Here is a 27,792-nt window from a genome sequence, read left to right as displayed (position 1 = left end):
TTTTTAATTCCTCTGGTGTTTGTCTGTGTGTTTGGATGAGGGGGCAATAATTTGTAAGAGAGGAAGTGACGAAGTGAATGTATGGGGCGACAGGTAGGAGAGAGACTGGTTGGGGTGATGACTGGTGAGAGAGAGGCAGATTGGTGTGTGTGTGTGTGTGGGGGGGTGACTAGTGAGTGGGGGAGTGACTGGGGTGACTATATGGGGTAACAGGTGGGAGAGAGACTGGTTGGTGAGTGGTGAGACAAAGGCATCCTGGTGTGTGGGAGTGACTGGTGATGGGGAGATATTGGGGTGACTATTTCGGATGATGGGGGGAGAGAATCTGCTTGGGGTGGTGATTGGTGAGAGAGAGGCAGCCTGTTTTGTGTGGGGTGGGACTGGTGAGAGGGGAAGTGACTGGGATGACTGGGATGAATGTATGTGGTGGCAGGAGGGAGAGAGAGGCAGCCTGTTCTGTGTATGTGTGCGCGTGTGTGTGTCGGGGGTGACTGGGTTAACTATATGGGGTGACATGTTACCCCACACACACACACCAGGTTGAATCTCTCTCTCTAGTCACCACCCCAACTAGTCTCTCTCCCACCTGTCACCCCCATACATTCAGCCAAGTCAATTCCCCTCTCACCAGTTCCCCTCCTCCTACCCAAACACACAGACTCACACCAAGGGAATTCAAATTATGCATATCCCAAAATGCCATGTCCCCTTTCCTAAAATTCAAAGGGATTGGAAAATTGTAAATATACATTTGCATTACATGCTTTTGCTAACTAGAACTTGATGCTATTATTACATCACTTGTTGTTTACACTTGTTATCAGGCACTGGCCATCCCCCCACAGACACCATCTTGCAACCTTGGCAACACAAATAAGTAACTAAGGATATAGCCAATGGGAATGCAAACCATACCTCTAGCTAATGAATTGCTCCCCAATTGACACTTTTTAACTTACTGGTAACATTTTTAGTGCACGCTAGCATCCATTTAGTGCGCACTAAGTCCAGTTAGTGTGCACTAACTCCGAAAGTAGGGAAACAAGAAATAAATACCTCCCGAATCATTTTAAAAATGATAACGACCCAAAGCGAAAACAACACAAAAAAAATATCAATGCACATCCCTAGTGAGGATATCTTTTCTCAGGATGAAGGTGCAAGAGCAGGAACGGAAGTAATTAGAAGAAGGATGGACAGAGAAACCATCTGCTGTTTGGTGATTATTAGATGTATGCTGATTCTTATTTTTGTAATCTTGGCTTGGATCCTCTTCTTTAAGTTGTAGTAAAGACTATCTTTTATTTGAATACCAACTACTGACTCCAGAGTCTTTTTTGAGTTTTACCCTAATTTTGACTTGCAAGGGAATGGACCCTATTGTGCTTCCTGGTTTCTTCCTGTTTTGATTTTAGCTTCCCTGCTCTTATTTTTCACCATTTGGCACCTCCTGGAAATATATGATCTAGAGTGTAAAGGGGTCACTGAGATAGTGATCGACAGCACCAGGGGATGAGAAATCTTTCTCCCTGTCCAGACTTGAACACAGACCTGTAGCTCCCCTAGTTACAGCACACCACAACAGGGACCTGCTACATAATTAATAAACTAAAAATAAAGGGGTGGATTTTATAATTTTGCTCGAGCGCGAACAAAAGTATGCTGGATTTTATAAGATACGCGCTATCTTTCTTTCTCCTGCCCCCACTCACTATCTCTCCTCGAACATGTGGGCAGCAGCAGCAGCTGCCTTCTCCTTTGGACCATGTGACATCAGGACATCTCCTTTCTCTTATTTGTGGGGCCAACACTGCTCTTCTCTGATCACATGAGTCTGGCTGCCACTGATGCTCCAGATCCTATCTTCAGCCTGGGGGATTCAGCCACCACTGCTCTAGCTCCTCTCTTTGGCCAGGAGGATCTGGTTGCCATTGCTTCGATGATCTGGCTCCTCCCTTTGTCTGGCAGGGCCTGGCCACCACTGCTCTCATGCTCCAGCTTCTCCCATGGTGCGCCATTCAAATGTCAGCTGACTGAACCACAAGAGCTACAGAGCCCTGCACAGTTCAAACTGCTGCCGTTTGAACTGTGTGGTGCAAGAGGGACAGAAGAGGTGCTGGCCTTGGGAGCTGGGACAGCATTCAGTTGAGGGCATTGGTGCTGGATGGGAGGAGGAGGAGCAGCACGCTGCAGAGAACTGACAGTGGGCCATGGGATGACAGAGGATTGGCCAGAAAGGTCTGCAGCCGGACTTGGATGGTTAAAATCCAGACATTTTCTGGACATTTTAGTCCTCCTTCTGGCTTCTGGAATTTTCCCCTAATATCTATACTATCCAAAGAAATGCTGGAACATTGGCAACCTTAAAGCTTATGTTTTTCACAAAGACTGGGAATGAATCTAATGGTTTGCTGACTGGTAAGTTGTACATGTGAATTAAGATGGACTTGGCAGATAGAGAAGAGCTGCTGATCCTGAGGGAGATAAGTGATTTCTGAAATACCAGGGAATTCCTAGCCATTAGGCCATAGAGTGGAATCTGTTTCCTTATTATTCCATGACCAGTCACTCACTTGATATCAAGTTATGCCATATTCAGTCAATGCGTGATGGCCCAAGGTCTCATTAGAACACATTTAATTAGGACAGTGACTGCTACTAGTGTGGTGGATTCAGGTCTCCCTGCATCTGTTATACAGGGAATTGGGAGGTGGAGATCTGCTACATTCAAGAGCTCTATGGAGTTAGTCAGGGCATTACCATTTTTCTTCTTGATCTTACAGAGGTTTCCAGTGGCACCTGCAGATGGTTTAAATTGTGAATCATGTTTTCAAGTTTTGAGCTGGAAAGTGAATACTCCATGATCATATGGGAGTCACTTAGAGATGGCAGATAAAGATGTGCAGGTACACTGGATTGCAAAAAGCAGAATGCTTTGGGAGCAGCTGATCGTCCTATTGAGGCAGCAGACCAGCATTCTCACTTTCCCTGATGTCTTAGTGATTCACCTAGGTGGTAATGACCTGGGTAACAGGTCCTGTATGCAGGTGATTAGAGCTATGAAGAGGGCCACTGCTGAACTGGCAACTTGGTTTTGAGGCCCACAGATTCTTTGGTTATTCACTACTGCCACTGGAGACACCAAAGATTATGGAACAGGGTACAAAGAAGGTAAACAGGAAAAATGGATTATGGATTGAATGCCACAGAGGTGCACAAATTCACCACAATTTGGCCAGCATAGATTGCACTGGATTGTACAAGGGTGATGATGTACACCTTTCAGATACTGAGTAAGACAATCCCTTCCAGAGAGTACCAGAAGAAGCCCTTTGAATGATTTGAACATCAAGATCACAACATCTTACACCAGGGGGGGCTGGTGTAAGTCTATGACTACCCCATACTTGTGGGAGAATACCTGAGCCAAAGGAGGTTATGGTGGGGGGACAGCAAACAGTAGGAACCAAATGCATGGAGAGATGGCTCAGGAGAAAAGGAGTAGGGGAAGAAGGAGGACCTTGCTCAGGGTCAGGCTCTCTTGAACGGGTAAAGCAGAGGTTGTGGTTGCTATGTCAATAGACCCATGTCTGAAGAGTGGTACAGCACTAGAAGATCCTGGGTGGCCGCCTGGTGTTGTGAACCCTATTCAACAGAATAGACAGAGGACAACCTAGCAGGTAATATGGCCTGAATAGTGAAGGAAAGGGGGAAGCCTAACTGGGCCCATGAAGGCATGGCTATAAAGAATTGAGACAGCTCAGCTGGTCCTAAGGCAGGTAGTCGATCGATGAAATCGACATTGGTTTTGCAGGATGTATGGCTTTGGTACATGAAATAGTTTTGTTATGTATTATAAATAAAGGCAATACATCCATACACAAAAATTGAGGTGCAAATTTTCTAATTTCATAAAAACATTTTATAAAATATTTCTTACACAAACATCTTAACAATGAACTTGGTATCAGAGCCAAAACAGTGGTGTATTCACATGTTAGGTGTCATGCTGCATATTTTTCAGGAAATAAATTGACTGCAAGGGGGGGGGTCACGTGACACGCATTTAAGAGTCAGACGCAGAGTGGCTTAGTTGCCATGGCCTGAACTAATTTTCTTATTATTTTGTGCTTTTTTTTCCCCATGCTCAGTCGCCATAGAGTTAGTGCTAAAATGTCCAAGAAGTCCATACTGGCAATGTGGGCTGAAAAACCAGACAAGTTTCAGCATATTTCGCAAAAATCAGTAATGGATAAAGAGAGTCAGGTTGAGGACTTGAGCTGAGAAGAAGACTGGCCGGCCCTGGCAACCCCAATTGATCACACCAAATCTCTGCAAAAAATGTTCAACAAATTTTCGCAGAAGCTAACTGATAATATAAATATCAAAACTGGCAGTAATGGTGCAAAAAGTGGCGAATCTAATATCCTCTGCTCAGGAAAATGCAACTCATATCAGCAAACTATGGATAGAGTTGAGGAAGTACAAATGTCTCTTACCCATGGTCACTCTAAGGTGGATGCTTTGGAGAAAAAATATGGTGCACTGACTGAGAAAGTGGACAACATCGAAAACCGTGGCCAGAGAAAGAATATTCTCATAATTGGCCTGCCCGAAAATACCGAAGGGAAAGACCCGGTAGCTTTTTTTTTTCAAAATGGCTGCTGCAAGTTTTCAGCCTGGAGACTTGGCAAGGCCTGATGAAGATTGAGCATGCTTATCAGGTACTGACCTCTCTTCTTGCATCCGGCAACAGACCAAGAACTGTTATTATTCAAATGTACAGTTTTGCAGATAAATCTCATATCATGGCTAAAGCAAGATTGCAGAAAGAAATATTATTTGACTGATATAAGATTCTTTTTTTTTCAAGAATTTTCCCAGATGGTACGATGACGATGAGCGAGCTTTTAGGAGGTGAAATGTGGATTACGGGCAAATGACTACTCCTATGCACTGCTCTATCCCACCCTTTTAAAAGTGATATTGGACAGCAAAGCTCTTTTTGTCAATACTGTAGAAGCAGCCCAAAAATTTCTAGCAGAGGCAAATGTGGGAGCTCTGGGAAAGAATGGCAGTTTGCAAAGCCGGTAAAGTGTAAGAGCGTAGGAGATGAAACATGAGGCCAGGGAGGCAGAGAACTGTGAGAGTAAATAGTTGATATATGACATGTGACCCCCTACATGAGGCAAATGTGAATTTGTTTTTATTTTTCTACAGATTTTTTTTTAGTGGCTCAGTTTGGGAGTGCTTATTCAATCAAGATATTTTTTTTTCTTTTTACTACTGGAGCAGCGGTTTTGAAGGGACAATCTTTTATGAGCAGAAAGAAAGGGTACGTTGATTGGACAATATTTTCACAAATACGTTGGCTTTGATGTGCTCAGTTTTTTGTCTGGTGGCTGAAGGCAGTTATAGTTGAGATTACCAGATGTCTCGAGTGTCTTACACTGAGAAATGATTGCTAGCTTTCTGCTAACATTATGCTCCATGTGACAGATGATGTTCATGTGACAGGAAATTGTAAAAGTCATTTGAAACCCTTCTTAGCTTTGATCTCAGTCTTGTTGTCGCTAAACCAGACACTGAACTTGATGCTCCAAGTTTTAATGTTTTGTTTTCTTTTAGTTTATTTTTTCTTTTAAGCTTTGGTGATGAGAAACCCCCCCCCCCCCCCCCCCCAGGCCCATTCACCGCCACTGGGGATAGCTCCGGTGATTGTGGTTAACATGCAGGTTGATATTTGTGCTTTTTTTTGCTAAACGTATTGAGACGATATCTGTGATTCACCAAGGTTTTTTTCTACATGGGAAGCTGAAATTGAGGGTAAAAAGGGTAACATGTTGTTGGGGTTATAGGAAGGGTTGTTGGGGTTTGGGGATGAAAGGGTGGGGGAACTGGAGCAAAAATGGGGCAGTTAAGGTAGATGAGGGAAAATGGGGGATTAAGGGAAAGAACTGGGGGAATAGGTGTGTGGGGGAGATAAAATGGAGGGGAAAGAGGGATGTTAAAAGGGAGATAGAGGTAGGAAAGGGGAAGAGAAGAGGGGATGTGTTAAAAGAAAGCACCTATACAAAGTCTAGATATGACAAAACTGATTCAGTTCCATTAAGGTATGTGAGAATTTTGCAAAATAATGACATTGAAGTTTTAAGATATCTGTCTATATTAAATGTTATCATTATGTCTTATTTAAAAATGGCTGATATAAAAATTGTATCTTTAAATGTTCAAGGAATATCTAACCCCATACAAAGATCAAGGATACTACAATTTCTAAAACAGAAGGAGGTAAGTATAGCTTTCTTGCAAGAGACACACCTAGTGGCCCATGAACATGAGAAGCTTAAAAGGGTTTGGATAGGCCAAGTATATGCAGCCTGTCTGTAGAGCTGTCTGTATTCTGATATACAAAAATTTCCCCTTGCAAGTACACAGAACCCAATATGACCCAGAAGGTCATTATGTGATTTTGGAGGGAAGTCTTTATGGGCAGTCAATCACGTATGTTAATATTTATTGGCCCAATGTAGGACAGGCAGACTTCCATAATAAAATGTGGGAGGTCCTGGTAGGATATGACACAACAAGATTATGTAAGCGAGGAGACTGGAACTTACGTTTGATACTGACTATAAGGACATAAGAACATAAGAACATGCCATATTGGGTCAGACCAAGGGTCCATCAAGCCCAGCATCCTGTTTCCAACAGTGGCCAATCCAGGTCATAAGAACCTGGCAAGTAGCCAAAAACTAAGTCTGTTCCATGTTACTGTTGCTAGTAATAGCAGTGGCTATTCTCTAAGTCAGCTTAATTAATAGCAGATAATGGACTTCTCCTCCAAGAACTTATCCAATCCTTTTTTAAACATAGCTATACTAACTGCACTAACCACATCCTCAGGCAACAAATTCCAGAGTTTAATTGTGCATTAAACTCTGATTAGTTTTAAATGTGTCACATGCTAACTTCATGGAGTGTCCCCTACTCTTTCTATTATCTGAAAGAGTAAATAACCGATTCATATCTACCTGTTCTAGACCTCTCATGATTTTAAACACCTCTATCATATCCCCCCTCAGCCGTCTCTTCTCCAAGTTGAAAAGTCCTAACCTCTATAGATAGATCTGGAATGAGGAACTCTCAAACATTATGAGAGCAGGTTTAAAGTTCTAATGCAAATGTTTGGTCTGATAGACATCTGGAGAAAAAAGAACTCAAGTAGTAGAAATTATACATACTACTCCCCGAGACATCAAACATATAACTGGATTCATTTTTTTCTTTATAATAGGCTAATGGCTTACTCTGTTCTAGAACCCAATATTTTAATGTGCACAATCTCAGATCGTCACGTCATTTCTCTTTCATTTCAATCCTGTAGTACAGCGAGTAACTCCTAACCCTGGAGGCTTAATGTATCTTTGTTGGGAAAAAATGAATTCAGAGACAAAGTGAAAAAGGTTGTTGAGGATTTTGCCATGCATAACCCATCCTCTGAATTTAATTCTATTTTAAGATGGGAATCCTTGAAGACTGTACTCCAAGGACATATGATCTCATATGCCAGCTACCAAAATAAACAGAGAAAATCGAAACAGGTGGAACTAAAAAAGCAAATCCAATTTCTGGAGCAGAAGTATAAATCAGATTGCTCCCATAAGATATTTAAAAAATTGTGTCTGGTGAGAAATGAATTCAAAGAATTGTAAGTGGATGCAATTGAATAAACAATGCGTTTTTCACAACAGAGATATTATGAGCATGGGGGATAAAATGGGTTCACTGTTAGCTAGAGCAATACAGACTTGGAGGGATAGCTCCATAATATTCAGTATTCGAGACAGCTGAGGGCTATTACTCAAATGCCCAAAGACATTAACACATTTTTTGCATCACATTTTGCCAAATTTTATCATGGACAACCTGAGCTGGAAGAGCAAACAATCCTATCTTTTTTGACCCTCTGAGATTGCTTCATATTGAGGTAGAATAGGCAGACTGGTTATCTATATAGACATTACTCCAGAGGGCTGTAAAGGCACTGGCGGGAAGGAAGAGCCCAGGACTCGACGGCTACATGCTAGAATTCTATAAAGCATTTATAGAGGAATTGGTCCCTCTTCTGTGTGAATTATTTAATTATCAGGATCCCTGGAGCCAAAGTGGGCACCTTTACAGAAGTTCTAATAGTATTGATCTATAAGGCACCTCTTACAGACCTATATTCCTTATTAATACCGATATAAAACTTCTAGCAAACATTTTACAAAATTGCCTTGAAGATGTCATGCCTACCCTGGTCTATGAGGACCAAATAGGATTTATCAAAGGAAAAATATCTACAAATAACATGAGGTGGTTGTTTAATATACTACATTTGGCCAAACAAAGAAAAGTGGTGAAAGCTGTGAAAACTGTGGATGTAGATAAGACCTTCAACCTTCTTGGTCATATTTGTTCACTGTCTTAAAACATTGCGGTCTCCCAGAGATACTCATGTCTTGGATACATGACTTGTATAAAACTCATGTAGAAAAAATACTAACCAATGGATTTGTCTCAGCTCCTTTTGTAATTGGCAAGGGAACAAGACAGGGATGCCCCTTATCTCATCTCGCAAGAGAACCACTAGCTCAGGCTATCAGAAACTCAAGGAGGATAGAGGGTCTTCTATGTGACAAGGTCTGTCATCAAATTTTGTTCTATGCAGATGATAATTTAGTGTATTTGACTAATTTGTTGTGGTCACTACCAGCACTAATGGATCTTATAGAGAGGTTTGTGGCAATTTCAGGGTATTTAAACAATTACGCAAAATCTGAACTGATATTAATTAGCCCAATGAGGAAATACCATCATGAGGTGAACAAATTTAAGAGATCCTTGGAAGGGTTTAAGTATCTTATTTGGGTCTCCAGGGATTATAATATACTTTACAAAGACAATTATCTACCAATTTTTAATAAGATCAAAGCTGATTTAAGGAAATGGTCTTCCTTGTTTGTGTCACTTTTAGGATGGGTAAATCTGATAGAAATAGCTATATTATTAAGGCTAATATACCCTTTTATGCACCTCCCATGTGATATCCCACTGAAGACCCTACAGATTTTAAAGGGGGATATCTTTAGTTTTCTATAGAAGGGAAAACCCCAGAGGCTAAAATATGATGGTATGGTTAAAATTAGAGAGGCAGGTGGGCTGGGGCTACCAGACGACCAATGGTACTATTGGGAGTGTAGACTTCCATGTTTACGATTGGCACAGACCCCTCACAGCCATGGCTTTCTTTGGAGGAGGAAGAAGCAAGAGGATGCAATTTAGAGTTCTTGCTGCATATGTCTTACTCATCCAACGCATACAGACATATAACATATGACACCCAATAACAGCACACACACTGACAGTTTGGAAGTCGATGAGGTATTATTTAAAAGCAATGGATTTTTTCTTGGTCCAATAGGACATCTATAGTGCAGAATTCCAACCTCTTATAGTTCACTTTCTCCCCCGATATTGAATTGTGGGAAGCATAAGGACCAAGATTTTTAGGGCAAATGTTTAGAAGATGGGAAAGTCAAAACTTTCACAGAGTTAATGGGAGAATATCAAATACTATAATCTTAAGGGGAGTCAGAAAGTTACCCATGGGAGTAAAGTCATCAAAAAAGGAACTAAAAATATATAAATTTAGGAGCCTACAAGAAGGTGTCAGCAAGCCAGACGTTGTGCAAATATAAACCAACTGGTCTTTTCAATCATTTACCTTCGTTAACTTTATTTTGAAAAAAAATTTTTTAGTATATTTTTTTTCTTAAAATGAACCAGTCCAATTTTTAACTTTTTTAAGGAGTAATAGATCAGTCCATCAGAGAGGGATTATTAAATATATATATTTTGAAAACTGCCCGACATGGCCAATGTTTCGCATCCATTATGCTTCATCAGGGGCACTCTGATAGTTTTTTCTAAAAACAAGACTATAGCGATTATCACCTGAACTTGGCTGTTACTATTTTCAAGCCAGATGAAAGCGCCTCTGCCTCTTTCTCGAACAGAAAAGGAAAGGACGGAGCTATTACTCCTTAAAAATGTTAAAAACTGGACTGGCTCATTTTAAGAAAAGAAAAAAAATACTAAAACATTTTTTTTCAAAATAAAGTTAAAGAAGGTGAATGATTGAAAAGACGGGTTGGTTTATATTTGCACAATGTCTGGCTTGCTGACACCTTCTTGTAGGCTACTACATTTATATACTTTGAGTTCCCTTTTTGTTTTTTGATGAGAATATCAAATACCCAATATGACTAGATATTTATATCGATGCTTACGGAAAAGATATTACAAATCTTATATTGGACAACCCAGATATAGAGGACAGAACAGGAGTTGAAGGGGTGTTAAGCTATAAAAGACAAGTGAGACGTTTAATAGCTGTATTATATATAATGTTCCGATCAGTACTGTGTAAAAAAGAAACATTGCAAAAGCTTATTCATCAATGGAATTCAGGTTTAAATGATGACCTTTATAGTAAGGATTGGAAATCTATATGGAAAGCATCATGGCACATTACAATATATAGTAAAAGGCAAGAATTATTATACAAATTGTTAGATTGTACCAGCCACCCGTCTTCTTTGCTAAATTTAGTAATGTGAGTCAATATTGCTGGAGGGGAGGCGGGCAGGTAGGAACATATTTACATATGTGGTAGGCCTGTCTGGAAACTCAATTTTTCTGGAATAAAGTGGCAGATTGTATCTCAGTAATTTGTGGACAAATTATTATTGGGGAGATGGTCTAATAGATGGGAAATGAGAGGTAGTAGAGAAACTGGTGAGACACATGTTACATGCAGCATGTTTGATAATTTCTCATCAGTGGAAAGGCTCCCCAACCATTCGGTGTTGGAAAAATAAAATGAAGCATGTACTTAGAAATCAGACAGACTATTACTATGAGGTGTGGAGACCCTACTGGACATGGCAAATACAATTGAATAGATAGGAAGTGTCGTGATACTTATATATGTCAACCAGGTTGGACTGAAAAACACTTTAATGTTCGGATGGAAATATCAATGTCATGCTTTTGTATAAGAACTGAACTGTTACTGAAAAGTTAATGTGTTATCATTGTATTGGTGCCTGTTAAAAATCTTTACAAATAAAGAGGTAAAAAAATTAAGGCTGCAACTCTTGATTTTTCTACAAATAAAGATTAATTTTAATTCTTGTGTAACATTGGGTGATTTTGAGGAGATAGGAGGGGTGGGGAATGTGAGTTAAAATTGGGGAAACTGGGAGACGCTGACAAGGGTCTCAGCTGCCTATGCTAATTCAAGAAAGCAAGTCAGGGTGAATGACTAAACAAAGAACATGGCGCCACAACCCAGATTTTCCCTCCTCCTAGTAAGCTCCATTCCCCAGCAGCCTTTACTCTAACGCAGAGGCAAACCCACAAGTGGGCCTTGGTGGCCTGTACCATCTTAACCTTTGATTCAGGTTCCCACAACTATCATCAGGATCATGTCCAATCTGAGCCAGGTCATTAAAGGCGCAGAAGTTAAAGGACCTGGAGGCTTTGGAATTACTGCCAGTCCATGATCCCCTGTGCCTTTAAGGAGGCTAACTTGAATGGGAAAAACCACTGCTCTTGGACTAGACGTGCAAACACTTGAGGTCATTAAAGTCTTTCTGTTCACTTGTGCTCCCTCCGCTCAGCTACTCAAACGTCCAGGAATGCCTGGGTTGAATGGAAGCCCATTTACACAGTTGCTCTTCAGCAACTTGAGAATAACACTTGTATAATGTAGCTGCCAATCACAGACAGTAAAAACCAGCAGACACAGGGAGGTAGAGAGTGAAGAGACAGAAGATGCAGAGTATTCCTGGAAACTAAAAGGGTTTTGTAGTCATTGCTGTGAAGCCCCACTTTGGATGGGGTAAGGGATGGATACTGCCAGAGGTGTAGCGAGGGTCTCCAGTGCCTGGGGAGTCAATGCATTTGTGTTGTTTCCCCTGCGCTGCCTCCCCTTCTCCCCCACCATCACCACCACATGGCACCCCTGCGCAGGGTCTCCTTTCACTGAGAGGAGCGGGAACCCCGCCAGTGCGTCACCACAGGGCGCCGCCATGCTGGGCCAGTGCTAACCTTTTTTGCAGCCCTCTGCAAACAATTACTGTGCTGGCCCCTCCTCATTCTGTTTTTTTTTTACATTTGATTTGTATTCTTTTTCTAATCAAGGTAGGGGAAAGGGTATTAGGCACCCTAAGAGAATCTTTTAACTTTGTGCCCTGCCTCCCCCCCCCCCCCCCCCCCACAGCCCTTTCCACAAATAATTTCAAATTATGCATCTATAATAAAATAATTTACATGAAAAAAGACACTCAAAGTACAGTCTTTTGAAATAAAAATATCACAACAGCTGCATAAAAGCCAAAAAGACCCTTGGAACTTATGGTATTAGGACTACTGTAACGCATGTTAGCTGTGGGCTTGATCCTCAGAAAGTCATAAGCAAACTAATACAGCACTTACTGCCGGCACTCAAATTGTTAAACTCTATGAAAAGATGACCCTGCAGACATTAATCCTGGCTCTAAAACACCAGTTTACCTCCAATTAGGAAAACAGAACAAACCATGCCTCTACATAGAAACAACACATTAACAGAATACTTAACCTCAATCACACATGCAGAACACAGACCGATCCTCACCAAATACAAAATAAATGACCATAAAGTATAAATGGAAAAGTGCAGACTTAAACTGCACTGGAAACTGCAACAAGTCAGACTCTGTGGGGTAGATTTTAAAAAAGTGCGCCTTCGCGTACTTTTGTTGGCGCACCAGGCGCCAACAAAAGTACGCTGGATTTTAGCAGATATGCGCGTAGCCGCGCGTATCTGCTAAAATCCAGGATCGGCGCGCTCAAGGCTGCCGATTTTGTGCAGCCGGCGCTCGCCGAGCCGCACAGCCTGCCTCCGTTCCCTCCAAGGCCACTCCGAAATCGGAGCGGCCTCGGAGGGAACTCGCTTTCGCCCTCCCCTCACCTTCCCCTCCCTTCCTCTATCTAACCCACCCCCCCAGCCCTATCTAAACCCCCCCTACCTTTGTCGGGGGATTTACGCCTCCCGGAGGGAGAAGTAAATCCCCGCGCGCCAGCGGGCCGCTAGCGCGCCGAGACGCGACCTGGGGGCGGTTCCGGAGGGCACGGCCACGCCCCCGGACCGCCCCGGGCCGAAACCACGCCCCCGGGCATGCCCCCGAAACACCACGCCGATCGGCCCCGCCCCCGACACGCCCCCGACACGCCCCCCTCGAAAAACCCCAGAACTTACACGAGTCCCGGGGCTCTGCGCGCGCTGGCAGGCCTATGGAAAATAGGCGCGCCGGCACGCAAGGTCCTGCTCGCGTAAATCCGGGCGGATTTACGCGAGCAGGGCTCTTAAAATCCGCCCCTGTATGTAGTGCACCAATGGAAAACAGGAACCATCATTCCTCAGAAAACATCAAACAATAAAATCAAGAATATAAAGCATCAATCATAACAGTAAAACCATATAAGTAAAAAAAAAAAATTCAAAATAGCAGATGTTCAGAATAACATCCAATAATTAAAAACTCATATTTTTTAAATTTCCCAAACACCAATGCAATATTTCAAAACAGCATATACATCAAATAACACCTGATGAATTAAAACAAATAAGGATAAAAAAAATCACTCTCCATACTTCTGGTCTCTGAGATTGTTGTGGAGTAGTGGGAGGGGAAGGGAGGTGCACAAAATTTCTCCTCTCTCATGTGCACACACACGTTTATGTTCACACATGTACACACACACACACACACACACACACACACACACATACATGGTAGCTGGCTCCCTCCATCACACACACACACACACATACACACACCCTGGCTCCTTCTCCCTCAGGCACACAACACATACACACACACACATACTGGTTTCTTCTCTCTCAGGCATGCACACACACACTGGCTCCCTCTCTCTCAGGCACAGACACACATTGGCTCCCTCTCTCTCAGGTACACACATAATGGCTCTTCTCCCTCTCCTCTACACACACACACACACACACACACACGCTAGTTCCATTCCCTCTCCTCCATATACAAACACACATGCTGGCTCCATTCTCTCTCCTACACACACACACACACACACACACACACAAACACACACTCTTTCAGTTGGGCCATCAAGCGGGCCTCCTCCAAATCTGCCGCTGGGTGGGATGGGATCCCCCAGTGGCACCACCTCTGACACCAGGCAGAATGGGATGCCCCATGACTGTCAGGGCATCCCATTCTGCCTGGGTGGGATCCCCTGCACCTGGGTGCCCCCTACAGCCTGGCACCCAGGGACCTTGGCCCTTTTCACCTCCCCCCTCGCTATGCTACTGGGTGTCATGGGGGGGGGGGAGAAGAGATGCTAGTCATAGTATCCATACATGTTAATCTTGGGTCCCCAAAAACTTCAATTCTACCTACATCCTTGCTGAATCCTGACCACATGATGGGAAAATACCTGCTTATAGGGATTGGGAGCTGCTGGGGAACACGGGAATTTGGCCTGCATTGTGTAACAGGGTGAAAGAATAGTGTGCAAGATATAGATACTCCTTTCCCCTCTCAGCAAGGTCATTCCCTTTTACTATTCCATGAGGAAAGGCAGGGGGTTGAGGTCAAAGGCTCAGTAGAAGATACTCTGTGCTTTATGAACGAATTACAGCTTGAGGTTGGAGGGGCAGGAAACCCAAATCAAATAGTGTTGGGGGGGGGGGGGGGGTAGAGAGAAGGATACTAGCAAACAATAGGCAAATTCACCGGGAGGTTGCTCGGGAGGGATGGAGGGACTTCTCCTCCTAGTTGAGAAGTCTTGAGCGGAGGAATCAGAGATTAGGGTCATTCTGTCATTGAACCTACTCAGCTGGGCAGTGGCACAATGCTGGGAAATCCCAGGTGGTAGCTAGGGAACACGAGCTAGGACCAGATGCACTGGAAAAGGGCAACCTAATTGGTAGCCCGGCAGGAGTCTAAACAGCAGAGCAGAGGGGACTGCTAAGCTGGTCCTACAGCAGGCAGCCAATTATCAACATAGGGATGGTGTTTGTAGGGCGCATGACTTGAATACAAGAAATAGTTTTATGTATTATAAATAAAAGCTACAGCCCTTGATTTTCCCACTAAATCGTTTCTGTTTTAATTCCCATGTAGCATGCTTTGTATTTGCTTTGTGCAATTTGAAATGGAGGAAAAGGCAGGGATTAAAACTGGGGAAGGGGGAGATACCAACAGAAGTCTTGGCTGCCCGTGTTATTAAAATACTTTGATTTCTGTTAATTGTATGTCTATTAGGTATCAAGGGGATTATGCCAGTGAAAACAGATGTCCTCCTGACGCTTGTAAAACTGATGCTAAGTAAGTCCTAACTTTTTGGCATTTCATTGTATGCTGGTGACGTGCTTATGCACTTTGCCAAGTCTGCATAGAAGAGAAGTCTGTTAAACTTTTATCTTCCTTAAGGGACCATCGCACTAGCAGGCCAAGTACAATATTTGTACAGAGCCACAATAACTACAGTTACTGTGATTTGTAAGACACATTTGCCAGATTTTCTTTTAAATTTCTAGCCATTGAAGTTGAGATAAAAAAACATAGAAAAAAGTAATTGGCACTGCATCCTTTCAATTCACCATTTATTCAAAAGCACATATGCACGTTTTCCTCTTAAGTACTGAAAGGTCAACATCTGCAGATGCTCAGAGATGGTTAATGTGGTGATAAGGGTTGGATGGGCTATATAATGAGATGTAGCACTACTGAGGTCATGCAACACAAAACTGAACCAGTAGCACACTTAAACTCCAGAGATCTACTTTTCCATTAACCCATTTCCATTCGTGTTCACACTAAAACTGTAATAACCATGTTTTAGATCTCCTTTTTATCTGCTAGCTTTCTGGAGGATTCTTTCTTCATTAAAAATATCAAGGCCATTTTCAAAGGGAAATGTAAATGTAAAATACTGTTGGAGCAATTTTCAAAAGCCCATGTATCCAGGTTAAGTGCTCTTAACGCACGTAAAACCTATGAACGAATCAATAGCACATATTGCAGCAATTTTCAAAGGACTTTCAAACCCCCCCCCCCTAGTTCATTAGCCTCCCCCTCCCCATTAGCCCTGACCTTTAAAACCCCGCTGAGCGGTCTACATTTTTCTGTTCTCTAACAGGGGACTCCAGCTCGCATCAGTGCGCGTAAGTAAGCACGCGCACATTTCATGATAAAATCCTGGAACGCCCATGTCCCACCCCCCCCCCCTTTTTGGAAATTTGTCATTTCTGTGCGCAGCGGCAAGTGCGCGCGTATCTGGGCGGCTTTTAAAACCTGCTCTGTGCGCACCGGCCCAACATATTTGCGCATCCCTTAATTCTGGCGTGCGTCGGGCTTTTAAAATTCACCTTTAAATTCACTTAATGTGGGTAAGTGGGCTTTCGAAAATTGCCTCAACAGTATGTTACATTTACATTTTCCTTTGAAAATTGCCCTGAAAAATGATCTAATGTTATTGTGCTAGGTCTTAAAAGTTGTCAATAAGGCTGTGCATGCAGCCAATGTACATCAAGGGAGAAAAATTTAACTATGAAAACAGAAGCTTTCCATTTGCAAGTTTATATTTCTGCTTGGCTACTTAGGATTGCAAAACTCATGCTGAATTTTTGGCCAAATGGACATGAAAAACACTATTCCCATTTATAAAGAAGTTAGGTTTGTTGGCATTTAGCATGCTGCCTACTTCTTAACAAATTAGTGCCCAAGTCTATGTGTGTTCAAATAAACTGCTTTGATTTATATGTTGAAAAGCCTGAATATGCATTTGTGATGGGCAAAGCAGTTGTTTTATCCAAACTGAGTACTGCTTTTCAGTTAGATGTCACATATTGCAAATCTTGTTCTTCTGTTGCTTCTTTAAATGCTGATAATTCTCCACAGCACATAATCCAAATCCTATGCAGAGCAGATGAAGGAGGCATTAACTCCCTCCTTTAGGTATATTGCCTCTTCTATTTTGTCCAGTCTCAGTTATTCAGCTCTATTTCATGAAAAAAAAATTGATAGTGTCATATTGAACTATCAATCAGAAGCAAAATTCCTCAGTCATTACTGTTTTAATAAGCAACTGTGGGATTTCACCGCTTGGCTATATAGCTCTCAAGATGAGCCAAAAAATTAAAATCTATGATCACAATCTTAAACCCACTCTCCTCCACTGACATGGATCACAGGTTTTTGGCCCATCTCTACCCTTTTTTTCTCTTATGGTTCATTTAGGCTCAGATTCACTGGGTTTTTTTTCCCCTCCCATAGACACAAAATGGGAGAAGAGACTTTAATGGATCAGACATTTAATACTTTAATAGATATTATGTGTGAATTTAAACGTAGGCAGCCTGGCTGTTCTGACCTCTGTAGCTTCATTTAGATACTCTTCATTCTAGTTTACCCATTTAATGATCCAGTAAAATCTACTGAACACAAGCCCAAATTGCAGTAGCTCCTTCTGGATACTATAATTTGTATTCTTGTTTTATTGCTTTTAGTCTTCCTCTTATAAAAAGGTGTACTATATGATATAAGCTATAGGGATGGTCATTTTATAATTTTATAACTTTATGCGGTTGGGTAAAAACTGTGCGAATTTTATGCGCATAAGGTCGCTTCGAAAATTTGCAGGTAACTGACCTGGTATGTGAATAGATTAGTTCATGCTCTTCCTCGTTGGACAGCTGAATTTGTGTGGGTTAACTTATGCGCACACATTTTAAAATCAAAACGTTCCAACTCCGCCCCCTGGAACGTCTGTCTCTCACGCTCTCCAGTGGGCATAACCAGATTATGTGAGCACTTTCACACACACCCAGTCCCAAGCTATTGTCTAATTGACATTTACCTGCAGAAAACATGGCGCTATGCAAATGAATGGCTCAGAGAATTCAGCCCTACGTGCAGTACATTACACAAAAAAGTGCAAGGTAGCTGCTAGCTTAGCTCAAGAGTAACGGTTCACCAACAGTGTCAATTTATATTAAAGGGTGAATCTGTCAGCCATAATGCACCCCAATTCCTGTTTTATTATTTCATATTATTTCCTTGGGTCCTTCTGTTCTCTGCATGAGCACCAGAAAGCTAAAAAAATCACAGTGGTATTTCATGGTGGCTGACAGCAAGGAATATATAGAATTTATATCTGTGCTACTAGATTTTTAATTTACATTACAGGTTGTGTGCTTCAATTTAGAATCAGCTTGTACTGTGCATGACACAGATACATACAGTAAACATTTTCAAGGGACAGGTACATACAGAAAAAAAAGTTCCATGCACCTTTTTGTCTAAAAAATGTGCTCCTATTCTGTTTTATACAAATAGCTTTGAAAAAACAAACTCCTGTATATGTGTTGTTTTTTTTTATTGGCCAAGATGACCCCACTGCTTTAAATATGGGGGTCATTCTGCATGCACTGCCTCCATTGTATGCAAATCTACCTCATGCATATTCATTATGAATATTCTGAAAGCCAGGCCTCTTTGTGGCTCCTGAGGATCGGAGTCGGACACCCTTGTTCTAGGCCATACTGGTCTTACAGAAAACTGATGTCTTTATAGGTTGTGAAAACTTTTAAAGGACCAACAAAAAAATGTTGTAGTCCATAAATTTTTGAGATTAGACCTGACATATTTTTCGTTGGTCTTTACTAAAATGTTTCACAATCTACTAAGACCCTAAAGGATTTTGGAATGTCAGTAATTGGAAAGTTGGTTATTTGAATATTCATTTTTTTTCTTACTGTGTATTGACACTCTTTAGATGCTAAAGATATTTTCACCTTTTACATTTTAAGAGGGTTTGAGGTATTCAATGCACTGACAAATATTTCCTTAATGCTTACTGCAAGCAGTTCTCTAGTAAATGGTAAAGCTTTCATTCATTTCCTTTCTGCACTCTTTTCTCTTAGATCTCCTCAGGAAAGCTGTCTTCATAGTCAGCAATACTGTCTCTTCTGTATTCTCTCTGATCAAATATTACACAATAAATGCAGAGAAGAAAAAAGTCAATATCGTTTGTTCTTTTCCATAAAGCGCAATGCTTCGAGACATTAACTTGAACAGAAATGGATGCTGGGAAAATAGATCTGAGAAGCTACAAAAACAGTCAAAACTATTCCAGAGCTGCTTTGTTACTTACTACCAATACTGGGTAAAATACTGGGGGTGCCTGTAAAGAAAGAAAGCACAAATATGAGAAGGGGAATTAGTAACTGACTGAAAATCTTCAGGATTATCAATGCCAAAAACCAATGTTTGCTTTGTAGTCCTTGATTTTGTAAACCATTAAAAAGACAGTGTCACCTGTAAATACATTATCAGTCTGTTTACCTGCAATTCAAGAGTTTTGAGAACTTTATTTCTGCCTACTTTGTGTGCAGCAGTATTTCAAATGTAGGAGCACTTTAAGAAACGACATATACTAGCTTTATTCCATCTCATCTTTTGCTGTCAGAACTGTCAAAGGCAAGCCAATCCTGCCCTTAACATCCACTGGAGTTTGGTGCTGGAATGTTCATGCATGCAACTCAAACTGTGAGCTTGGAACCTGTGCAAATAGTTCCCCATTGAGGAATGGGATTTCTTTCAATGGGATATGAGCAGCCAGGGTGAGCTTTGCAAAATCATTGTCTACTTTATTAGATTATCTTCACATAGCCATCATTTTTGTTCCTTGTTTACCTGCCAGTTATCTGGATTATGTTATGTAATAGAAATTTAATTGAGCAGAATAATACAAGAACACATTAGGTTGCCCATATGGATCATGTACATCATTGATTTTTGTTTTCTGCTCTTGCTTCAATTTCTCAGGCTGAATTAAGGTGTCAGATCTGCTCCTCAGACTGGACTTTGCCCAGACTGTAATGTAGATTCTGCCAGCGAATTAGTACTATTTTTTTTTTCCATTGAAGTAAGATGTGTTGATGTGATTCCACCATTAGTGCACAGAATATGAACACAATTTTAAGAGCGTACTTAAAATCTTATATTGGCCATATCTTAGTGTCATGCACTTTGATCCGTATTGACCTTTCCAGGCATGAATCATACTGCACTGATCTGTAAGATGTTTTTCTTTTCCCATAAGTTGCTGCCACCCTTGATTTAAATTCCAGTTTAAGTTCCAGTGCAGTTCTGACTAGCTATAACACAGCATTGTAATTATAGCGAAGGGCTAAGGTATATTAAGCAACATGTATTAAGATGTAGTATCACACTGAGCAGTACAGAGGAAAACTGCGGAATGCCTTTGTACAGAGGGCTGCCTGAGTTTTATGCCGAGGGCTTCTCGTCGAGTAAGGTACTTTACAGCACTCGCCCTAAGAATAAACTGCTAATTGCAAATTCAAATGCAAATGCATGTGATTCGGATACCTCCTGGTCTTTCTTCTTTTCCTTTTGGAATGATGTCATTATTTTTCTGGCCTGTGGGTGTATTATTAGTCAAGAAAAAACACAAATCAAATGATTTTCTAACATTAGAAATAACTTAGAAAATGTCTAGAAGCACTTTAATTATTTTATGTATGTATATATATATATATATATATATATATATATATATAAATAATTTCTTACGAACAAGTTACACATCAGTCATCAAACAATATCATCAAAAGACAGACCGTGGTAATAATCCTTGAATGTGACTTATAAAATGGAGTTTTGTTCAAAAGGAACCTTTCTTGTAATAAAAAGCATTCACATGATTACATCATTTGACACCTGAACACGGGACTAAATTTGGAGGTGGTTGTTTTATCTGACAGCTCCCGCCACAGATCTGATGCCTGGGTGGAATACTCTTGGCTGCAGCTTGACAACATGACTTGGCACCGAGTCTTTTCTTATTGCATGATACAAGGCTACCGTTGAGGAATGAGTGAGGCATCAGAACATTCGGCATGGCGCCCCCAAATTCCCCAGAGGCTGAGAATCCTGAATGCTCAGCAGGAGGCAGAGAGGAAGGACTGCTGTCGTGAGCGTTCACAGGCAGAGACCCTATGCCAGGCTTTTCCATCTTGCAGTCGGCTGGAAGGAGACGAAGGCTCCCCTGTATCCTGCCAGGCGAGGACACAGAAAAGCACATTTCTGCTCTGCCCTGCAGAGAGACTCATAAGCAGGCGAGCCTTTGGATGTCTATGAGGGAAAGAAATGTCAGACTTTTTGTGTGTGTGTGTGTGTGTGTGTCAGCCATATCCTACCAATTTCTTAACTAATGAAGCCTTTTTCTAACTTGAAGCAAAATGACCGACTACTGTATTTGATTATGGAAAGAATGTTGGATCATACGTCACTCTGGCTTGTGCTATTATTCCTTGTATGTCTTTTAAAAAGTGCAGCATGGGAGCACCCCCCTCCACACACACACACACACACACACTCTTAATAACAGCTGAAATATGTCAGAGGAAAACTTTTAATATGGATTTTCTTTCCTTTGAAACATCTTCTGCTTGATCAATGTAACTTTGCTTGTTTTTCATTCTTTATTATGGTGATTTCAGACAATTGTCTGCTACTAGTATTACTAGTATTTGCCTTAGTATTGGTACTGTAATCAATATTATCATCTCGATTCTTCAATTTGCCTGCTTGGAGGTCTTCCTTTCGGTCTTATTCATTGGTCATCTTTCTTTTTTGTTCTATTCTGTTTCTTATATTTTTACACTCTTTTGGAATTAAAGCTATGTTCCCTATTAGTACTGCACCCTCTATTTTGGAAAATCTGTTCCCCTGAATCCACTCCTTAGTCACAATAATTGACAAGTATATCAGCATGAGACCTACATGGAGGGGGAAAAGGTTTTTTTTTTAAAGCATCAACTGGCAAGTCCCTATCTCCCCAAATTTACATATTTTAAGTGATGGGCATGATTAAGTAGAAGAAGCATTCAAAACCTTTAAATATTAATGTCCAACTACATTTTTTAGTAGCAACATTCATTTCAAGATTGTTAATATAAATATTTTTGTGAATAAAATTTTCTGGGGATCAAATTTTCAAGATTGTCTATCCTCTAAGAGGACAACTTCATGTCATTTTAAAACTGCAATAAAGGTGTTTTTCATCATAACTTGATTTAATGGCTGGTGGAATCTTTTACAGGATATTTTGCAATCTGCCACGCAGCCTTTTCCCAGGAAAATCACAAAATTACAGGGTTTATTCATATAGTTGTATAGAGATAGGGCTGAAAGGAAGGACCTTTAAAGTCAGTTAGTCCCCAGTGATTGCCATAATTTTCCATTTAGGGCCAATTTATAAGCTAGATCTACCCCTCAAAAAACAAAAAACAAAAGAAGTTAAAAATGTAACTCAAAATCTGAATGTTTTACACAGCTTTAATGCATATGTATAATGCTGGGTGTTTGCAGGCCTTTATAGGTTTGCTGTAGTCCTTACTGCTGAGCTTTCTGGTTGAGTAACTCCAGTATGGCTTTCTTACTCAACCCACCTAAGTCTTTCAGGATCCGGTACTGGGTCCAGTCTCACAGGCTTGGAACTGCAGAACTATTTCATCCCTTTGCCTGCAGGAAGGATCTGATATTCCCATATCAAGGCAGACAAATGTTTGTCTCGCCTTCTCTTACGGACTCTACCATCTCACTAATAACTTGTTAACAGTACTTGACTTACATTTACAGTAAGCAAGTTCTTCACAACTGTCATGCCGAATCTCTCTGGCTGCAACCTAAGCCCCTCGTAATTTGTCTTCTCCTCACTGGGAAAGGGGAACGACCCTACTGTAAAAGAGAGATATGTCTAAATGCTTTGTTCACATTCTGCGTTCTACACGATACGTGCATACTTTTCAAAATCAAAAAGCATGTGCGTAAGTCTGAAGCCTGCCCATACTCTGGCCCCTGAAATGCCTCCCTAAGCGCATATGTACGTGAGTTTATGTGGGATTATCAGTTGTGCAATTTTCTAAAGGGCTATTTTTGCAGGGAAAGGATTACTTCATCTGTAGAGATCTCTTTGATAATAATGCTCTGAATGTCTACACTTTAGCTATGTACCATAAGAAGTCATGCAAGGAAAAATCTGCGATCCCATAATAAGCAAATAAGTGCACTGCTCAAATGTAAATACAGGCACCCTTGCAGTGTGTCACACTGTGAGACAGAAAGACAAAGTCATATTATGTTAGTGGGAATGGAGGGGACGGGGAGGCTATAGATGAAACTAGTTAAAAAGTACAACAATGATTCTGTTACTTGCCAGCCATCAGACTACAGTCAGTAAAATAAAAGCCCATACATTTATTTTTCTAAAATGGTCATGGTAGCACGAAGCAGCATTACTAGCAAAGTTTGCATTTCTTAAGATGATTTTGTTTGCAGTTAATTAAAAAAAAACTCATGGAGAACCCTCTTCCTCTTCCTCTTCATTCTAATTTTTATTTCATCACCGGGATGATATTTTCAATATTCCATATTGGTTGGTCTCGTAATCGTGTGTCTGTGCTGATTATCAGAACTCTGAGCAGGCATCTCCTGGCTGAATGTAAGCAAGCAATGTAGGGTAAATGGGTGAGGAGAACCCGCCAGTGGGAAGGGCTCAGCACTGAACTCTCACATCAGTCTTGCCCAAGACTGCAACAGATGAGACTCTTTGCGTCTTTGGTAGTTCATATCCCATCAACTATTTAGGATGCCAGGCAGCAAGAGTCTCATATACAATGAACCATGATTCCATAAAACGAGACCACCTGCTCCTGAAAGAACATTTATAAAGCACCAGGGAGTATCCAGTCAGGCAAGCTGCCATGTAGGGGGTATAAAGTGAAAGATGCGGGGGTTCAGCATTTTCTAGGTGAAGGACAGGTTGGGGATGTGTGAGAGGCTACAGTGCGTGAGTGGAGTAGTCAGGATTGTAGGGTGCATAACGTGACAATAGAGAAAAGCAGAGGAGATAAAGGGCCTGATTTACTAAGGATGTTTTCCCCAGAGATAAGGAAAGTGAGAACAGTAGTAGTGAATCAGGCCCCAAAGGTGGAAATGCATGAGAAGGCTGACAAGCAGAGGAAGGGCATACACAGGCAGTACAGAAAATGAGGGCAAACTAATAGGGTGAAGGGGGACGTCTACTGAGCACAAGGCAGGCGTGAGGAGAGATTCCAAGGAAAGGGCAAAAGAATTTGGAGCTGCAGTAGCCTTGCCTGTTAAACCTAGGCCTCCACATTTCTCAGGTCCAAGAGATGCAAATTGTTTATCCTTTTGTGCGAGAATGCTATTCCCACTCCTGTTGCATGATTTCTGTTCTTTTCCTTTTTTAAAGCAGTGTTTTGCTACTTAGGAATATTATCCCAATTTCAGCGTCACACATGCTGAAATGCCACTGCCGGCCCATTGCTTGGATTTTAATTTAAGATATGCCCTGAATCCCACCATTTTCACTCTGTACTTTAGGCTTCAAACAGCTGCTTTTTCAAATTTCAGATGACACTGTGGGTTTATTGTGCATTCCAGCACTTTTTAAAGGTTTTATTTGATGGCAGAACATAACCCTGTACATTTTGAGCAATATTTCAAAGAGCATTTATGTTCTAAACAATGCTGCTTAAACAGGGAAATAGGCAGGTGTTGCAAACAAACAGCTGTGCTAAATCCCAAAGGCTAGATGACTTATTATGGGCTACTCCAGTTCTGTGCCTCAGAGTCTTATTTTTGTTGGCTGGCTTTATGCTTTATTTACTTCTCTTTTTTTTTTAATGTGATTGGAGAGTGTAATAGGGTGGTCTGTCATTTCTTTGGAGCTCCTGCTTATGCTGCTTTTAGACCCAGCCTGGAAGAACTTGGAAGGGATCTGGAACCTTCCATCTCCATCATCCCTGCCGATGGACTGAGGCTCCAAAATTATCCGGCAAACGAGGGCCTGGAGCTTCCTCTATTTGATACAGAGGCAGAAAGACATAGCGGGAGTGTTTCAGGGATTACAAATGCATAACTTTCCCATACAGTGAGGAATGGATCTGAAATTAGATTGATAAAAACGATGTGAGAAATACTGGCCCTAAATCTCTGAAAGAAAGAAGTGATAAAACTACATGCATCACATCTGTTTGGTGTTAGATTCTCAAACAGGAGTATAACAGACCATTCAAGTATTCCCCTATAGATACAGACAGAATGTGTGCCTCTTCTGTTAAAATAATAACTGTTTATAAAAGGGAAAATCCTGTCTAGAGGGATAGGAATAATATCTCTTTCTGCAAACATGTTACCCAGTTAAGGAAGCTCCTTATCTAGCCCTCAGTATTATTTCTTTGTTATATCATTTCTTTTTTCTAGTGGAGTGGTGTGTACTTAACAAATGTTTCTACCTCTTGAACTACTTTCTCAAATTAAAGAACTGAGTTTTACTTCAGTTCTAGGGCATGGCTGCCTAAAACATTACAAAAACCTTTCCTTGCCCTCCACTTGCAGTCAACACATTGATCGAAATTGCAATTATGATGAAAAAAACGAGGCACCGCGACTTCAGAGGACTGGCACTAACAGTGGCATTATTGTAAAACTATACTCACAGATATTTGCCGTGCCCTTTGGGATGGTCAGGTAGGAGCCAGGGCTCCATGGTCGGCCCTGGTAACTCTTCTTGCATCTCCCACAGTCTGGGCCTGTCGTGTTGTGCTCACATTCACAGGACAATTTATTGTGATCAAAAACACAGGTGTTGGCGTGAAGGTTACACTTGCACCTAGCAAAAAGGAGACAATGATGTCATTTCAAGTTCAGATTTGATTTTCAGCCTACTGCAGTCCTAGTAATCTGCTTGCTTGATTTTCCAAGCAGTTTTCTGTCTCAGCTTTTTCTTCACATCCTCTCCCTTCTTCAGAGTTTTAGCATTTAAATCAAATGCATTTTGTTATTTGACACATTAGTGGTATGTGACTCTCTAGTGTCAGCCATAATATTTTCTAGATTAACATTCTCAAATGCAAAATTGAACAACATTTTTAAATTAATTTATCTGTATTGAGAATTCAGATTTTCAGCTTGGGGTGAGAAACCTTTTTGTACAGGTAAATTACCCACACACTTTTTCTTCTAGAAAAAAAAAGTCATCTTTTTCCTCTTGAAAGCATGCTATGAATTTTTACATTAAACCATAAGAAATGCCATGTTGGGTCAGGCCAAAGTCCAACAAGCCCAGTATCCTGTGTCTGATAGGGGCCAATCTAGGTTGCAAGTACCTGGTAGATCATATAAAGGAGATCTATTTCCTGTTACTTACTCCCAGTGACAACAATAGCTACCCATATATAAACACATACACACACATTTATCCTAACCCTTTGCTGAAGAACATCCATGAGCACAAAATACAGCACGGAAGACAGTCTATGAAAGCCAGGTAGCAGATAAGAAAATGTAGACCAATTGATAAAGTTCTTGATAGTTGTTTATTAGGGAGATCAATAAATTACAAAGGAAATGGGTAATCCCAAACGCCCGACTATCACCGAGTTTCGCCAACCACAAATTGTAATCTAACAAGCCCCTGATGCAGTCCATGTAATTGGTGAAACTCGGGCGTTTGGGATTACCCATTTCCTTTGTAATGTATTGATCTCCTAATAAACAACTATCAAGAACTGTATCAACTGTTTTCTTATCTGCATCCATGAGCACATACAAACATCCCTTAACCCTCAACCATCCCCATAAGTGAACCCACAAATATATGTACAGACATATTAAATCCCCATACATTCACTAATCCCCATTCTGCTATAAAGATTCACAGACAGACCCACATTATACATACTGAACCCCAATATATATTTGCAACCCACATGTTCAGACACCATACCCCCATACAAGCAACTCCTCTCATATGATATTTTAGCAAATAACAATCAGGTGCTATGTTTCCCACTTCTGGTAGAAAACAAGTAGCTGCAGACGTTTCCAGGAAGGGAGCCAAATTACAGGAAACAAATATGCTTAGATAATTGGAAAGCAGTAAGTACTTGATAACCTTAAGAAGTACAGAGCTCTGTACCTTCCATAGCACTTGGCAAGGTTGTAACATACAGCATATAAGGGGACAAGGACCTTTATTTACATAGTCATTACTATAATACCACATCAGGACTGATTTCCTCAGAGATGTTCTCACTGTGTAACTTCTAAACTAGTTTCAGAATGTTATATGCTGGTTTGCCAAATCTACTTTATAATTATATATTTAGGATAAACTCAAATAATGTATCAGAATTAAGTAGAGTGCCAATGGTAGGTGCACTGCATCTGTAACATTGAATTGATTTTCATCGTTTCTACTACTTGTGCAAGGCACTTAGACATTATAACAATGGAAACACTATTGAAATAATAATGCATCCATTCACTTTCATGGGAATGCATTTTTATTTCCATATACACTCTCTCTCTTTACATATACACACAGTACTGTAAACCGTTATGATGGCGAAACCGAATGATGGTATACAAAACATGCTAAATACATAAATAAATAAATATATGGTAAATCAACGTGCACACTGTTATCACTGAACAGCGACTCCTCTCGCCTATGAAATCTCCAAACGGTTTGTTTTGCGCATACCTTAACAGGAATGAACCACATTCCTAAGCCAGGGAATGTTGGGAATGATCTCAG

At 41.0% G+C, this 27,792-nt stretch overlaps 1 protein-coding gene across 3 annotated transcripts in view; it reads right to left on the bottom strand.

The window, feature by feature from the left end:
* NTNG1 (netrin G1) overlaps positions 1 to 27,792 on the bottom strand; it is a 512,747-nt gene that overhangs the window by 152,911 nt on the left and 332,044 nt on the right. For 2 of the 3 annotated variants that reach the window (XM_029618449.1, XM_029618447.1), the window contains exons 4-5: positions 25,691 to 25,863; positions 19,294 to 19,323 (exon numbers count right to left, since the gene is read on the bottom strand). In XM_029618449.1, coding sequence (XP_029474309.1) covers positions 19,294 to 19,323; positions 25,691 to 25,863 — 203 coding nt within the window. The remainder of the gene's footprint in view (positions 1 to 19,293; positions 19,324 to 25,690; positions 25,864 to 27,792) is intronic. The other variant, XM_029618448.1, reaches the window with a different exon arrangement.

This window comes from Rhinatrema bivittatum, chromosome 10 (assembly GCF_901001135.1).
Source record: "Rhinatrema bivittatum chromosome 10, aRhiBiv1.1, whole genome shotgun sequence".
Lineage (NCBI taxonomy): Eukaryota > Metazoa > Chordata > Amphibia > Gymnophiona > Rhinatrematidae > Rhinatrema > Rhinatrema bivittatum.
The sequence above is the reverse complement of the archived record's forward strand: the minus strand, read 5'-3'. Positions and strand labels throughout refer to the sequence as shown.